General features: G+C 33.2%; 1 protein-coding gene across 1 annotated transcript; it reads right to left on the bottom strand.

Moving 5' to 3' along the window:
- Nucleotides 1-674: 674 nt before the first annotated feature.
- On the bottom strand, nt 675-2,558 carry LOC127739596 (kinase-interacting family protein-like). The gene is made up of 2 exons (XM_052262292.1): nt 2,333-2,558; nt 675-2,218 (listed from the first exon to the last, which is right to left on the bottom strand). Exons 1-2 carry the CDS (start codon nt 2,349-2,351, stop codon nt 1,167-1,169), a joined length of 1,071 nt encoding a protein of 356 aa, XP_052118252.1. The 5' UTR covers nt 2,352-2,558; the 3' UTR covers nt 675-1,166.
- Between the last annotated feature and the right edge of the window lie 453 nt (nt 2,559-3,011).

Below are 3,011 nucleotides of genomic sequence, written 5' to 3'. Positions count from 1 at the left end.
TTTATGGTATTTTTTAAAATTGTGGGAACAGTACAATACACCCCCTTTAAATTGACGCTTTTTATTTTTGATATGAAGAAGAGAATGTAGTAATACAACACTGTGGAGAAGAGAGATATTTTTCATATATTTGATGTCAGCAGAAAACACGGACCTTCCGTTTTGAATTTGGAAAAAAATAAAAAAAGTTAAAAATTCTAATCGGACGGTCCGATTTGTAATTTCGAAAATAAAAAAAAATTAATGTTAAAATCGGACTGTTCGAGTTTCATTTTAACAAATTAAAAAAATAAAAAATACAAATCAAACCCTCCGATTTGGTGTTTGTTTTCTTCTTCAAGCAAATCGGACCCTCCGATTTGTAGTTTATTTTTTTCTTCAAACAAATCGGACCGTCCGATTTGAATAAAACACCATATAAAAAAAACACCTAATCTTCCAATATCAATGTATTACACATGTATTTAACCAATATAAAAAAAATTAGCCTTAAATTGACAATACGTTCCCTTGTATTGTATATTCGTATTGTACTATTCCCACAATTTTAAAAAACACTATAAAATCTAATGATTGAGTATTACACCAAAATTTTTTTAATATACAAAAAAAATTAACCACATCATTCAACAATCATGGATCTTCTGCATTTGTAAGAAAGTCTTAAGCAAAATAAACAGCAAAAGCACAATTAGATAAGCTAATAAATAGTAGAGGCAAAAAAGCATTGCCTCTAATATAATGTTCCCTAATCTACAATTAGTTTAATAATTAAGGATTAGCTTTAGCTAGGAGGTACTCATAGACCTCACATTGGAATATACACCAAGGCTTGTTAACACTAATAAGTACATAACTTTTAGTAAAAGAACTAAAAAGTATACATATTTGATTCTAAGTAAGCTATCAAACCAGTCACTAAGATTATAGTTTCTAAATCATAAGAAACTATATTAGGTCAATAATTGCATTAAATTTGCGTTTTCATTTTCTATTTTTCATTTTTAATATTTTCTATTTTCAAAATTTATCGAAGAAAAAAAAAAGAAAAAACAATTGAAATATTTTTTTTCTCTTTTTCCTTCATAGAATTTTGAAACCAGAAAAACTGAAAATGAAAAACGAAAATAAAAACAAAAACCAATGGCACCTGCAAAAGCTTGGGATCAAGCACATGCTGGATTCATCCCACAGAGAATCAAGTCCATGTTCTTGAGCTTCTTCCATAAACTAGTTCCTTTCTTATTCTTATTCTTATTCAGATCATCAAAACTCCTTCCAGAAACAGAACCAGTAGAAGAAGAAGAAACACTTCCAACATCTTTCCACTTGAACCTTCTGAGAACACGAACCTCCAAAGATATTCCATTGCCACCAACATCATTGTTCTTATTCCCTTTGCATACTCCATGATCACCAACACCATTGTTGTTATCCCTCTTGAGAAGCCTCTCATAATACTCTTTGTTCCTCTTCTCCAATCCATGAATCTGAGCCTGAAGATCCTCAATCTTCCTATGCAGCATAAACACTCTATGATCCTCCCTCATCTTGAGCACACATTTGGCCAATTCCCCTGCCTTGCGCTTCACGAAAGCCGATTCAGACACCAGTTCCTTGTTCTCCTCCACCAATGTGTTCACCCTATAACTCAAACTAGCATTCTCATTCAACAAAACATGCCTCTCAGACTCCAAAACCTCAAGTAGACTCTTCTGAAGCTCGTTCTTCCGCGACGATTCGCAGTACTTCCTCTCCATTGCACCAACCTCATGAACCATCACATCACACTCCACATTCTTCATCACAAGCTCCGCAACAATGACATCAAGATCAAGAATTGGACTCCCATGCTTCAACTTCACCACATTGGATTGTGGTTGGTACGAGATTGCGCTTTCGGTATCCGAATAATCAACATTGCTTGTTACACCAATGCTACTTTCTTCTTGGTCAGAAAACCCTCCTCCATCAAGTGTTGAAACCTGTGAAGAGTGCCTGCTATGGTGGTGGTGGTGATGTTGTTTCTGCTTTGCAAGTGTTTGAATGTACCTATCAGATAAAGTGATGTAGCCATTGTATAAATCTTGCAAAAGGGTAAGTAACTGAGGCCTCTTTTGGTAATAAGACTCAGCTCTCTCTGCAAATGTGTCACCCACTTCTTCATCTTCATTTTCTCTTGTCCCCATTGTCACCACTTTCATCCTCTCCTCTAACTCTGCCATCACCAAAAGGTTTCAAATTCAAACATTAACTAACAAGAAAAAAAGAACACAACATCATAATATAATAATAATATTAATGACAATGCTATGTAACGCACTCTTGTTACCTGATTTACTAAGTTCCATGGCTTCAAATATATAAGTAAAGGTCACAAATTTGAAATTTCTAACAAGGGCCTAATAATCAATGAGGTTCACCAAGAAACAATAAAAGGGGTGGAGGATAATGCAGGGGCAGATGAGATCTCAAATGGGGTTGATGAGTAATTGAGGTCTAAGATAGTGACAGATTACCCAACAAGGACATTAAATATAATGCAAAGTAGTAAAAAGTCCAATAGTGTAGGACTATAATTTGAAATTGAATTGAAATGTGGCTTCTTTATGGTCATATAGAGAAGAAAGATTTCTCTTTTATTATGCATTATATGTAGGGTATGGTACTCTTGTACCTCTGCATATCTCTGCCTCTAGTTTTAGGTGCAAAAGTCAACATCATTGTTCATTTGTACTACAACTGTGCATGTGCCACTGTTTAGCTTTAGCCAGAAAAAAAAGGTCTATTTCTCTCACTATTCAAAAATTTTTTTTCTGTTATAAGTAAATTATTTCTTTGTCGGACAATTTTGTCCTTTATATTTTCATTACATTCAAAATTCTCAAATCATATAACAAAAACTCATTAAAATTTAAAATATAATAAATTCATCCTTCATTAGTTATTTTACCATTAGAAAAATCATTTTTATACGTATACAAAATAATGTCTGCCATCATTGTTTTTTA

The sequence above is a fragment of the Arachis duranensis genome, chromosome 5 (genome assembly GCF_000817695.3).
Source record: "Arachis duranensis cultivar V14167 chromosome 5, aradu.V14167.gnm2.J7QH, whole genome shotgun sequence".
In the NCBI taxonomy this organism is placed as follows: domain Eukaryota; kingdom Viridiplantae; phylum Streptophyta; class Magnoliopsida; order Fabales; family Fabaceae; genus Arachis; species Arachis duranensis.
Note: the sequence above shows the minus strand (reverse complement) of the source record. Positions and strands in the feature narration are given on the sequence as shown.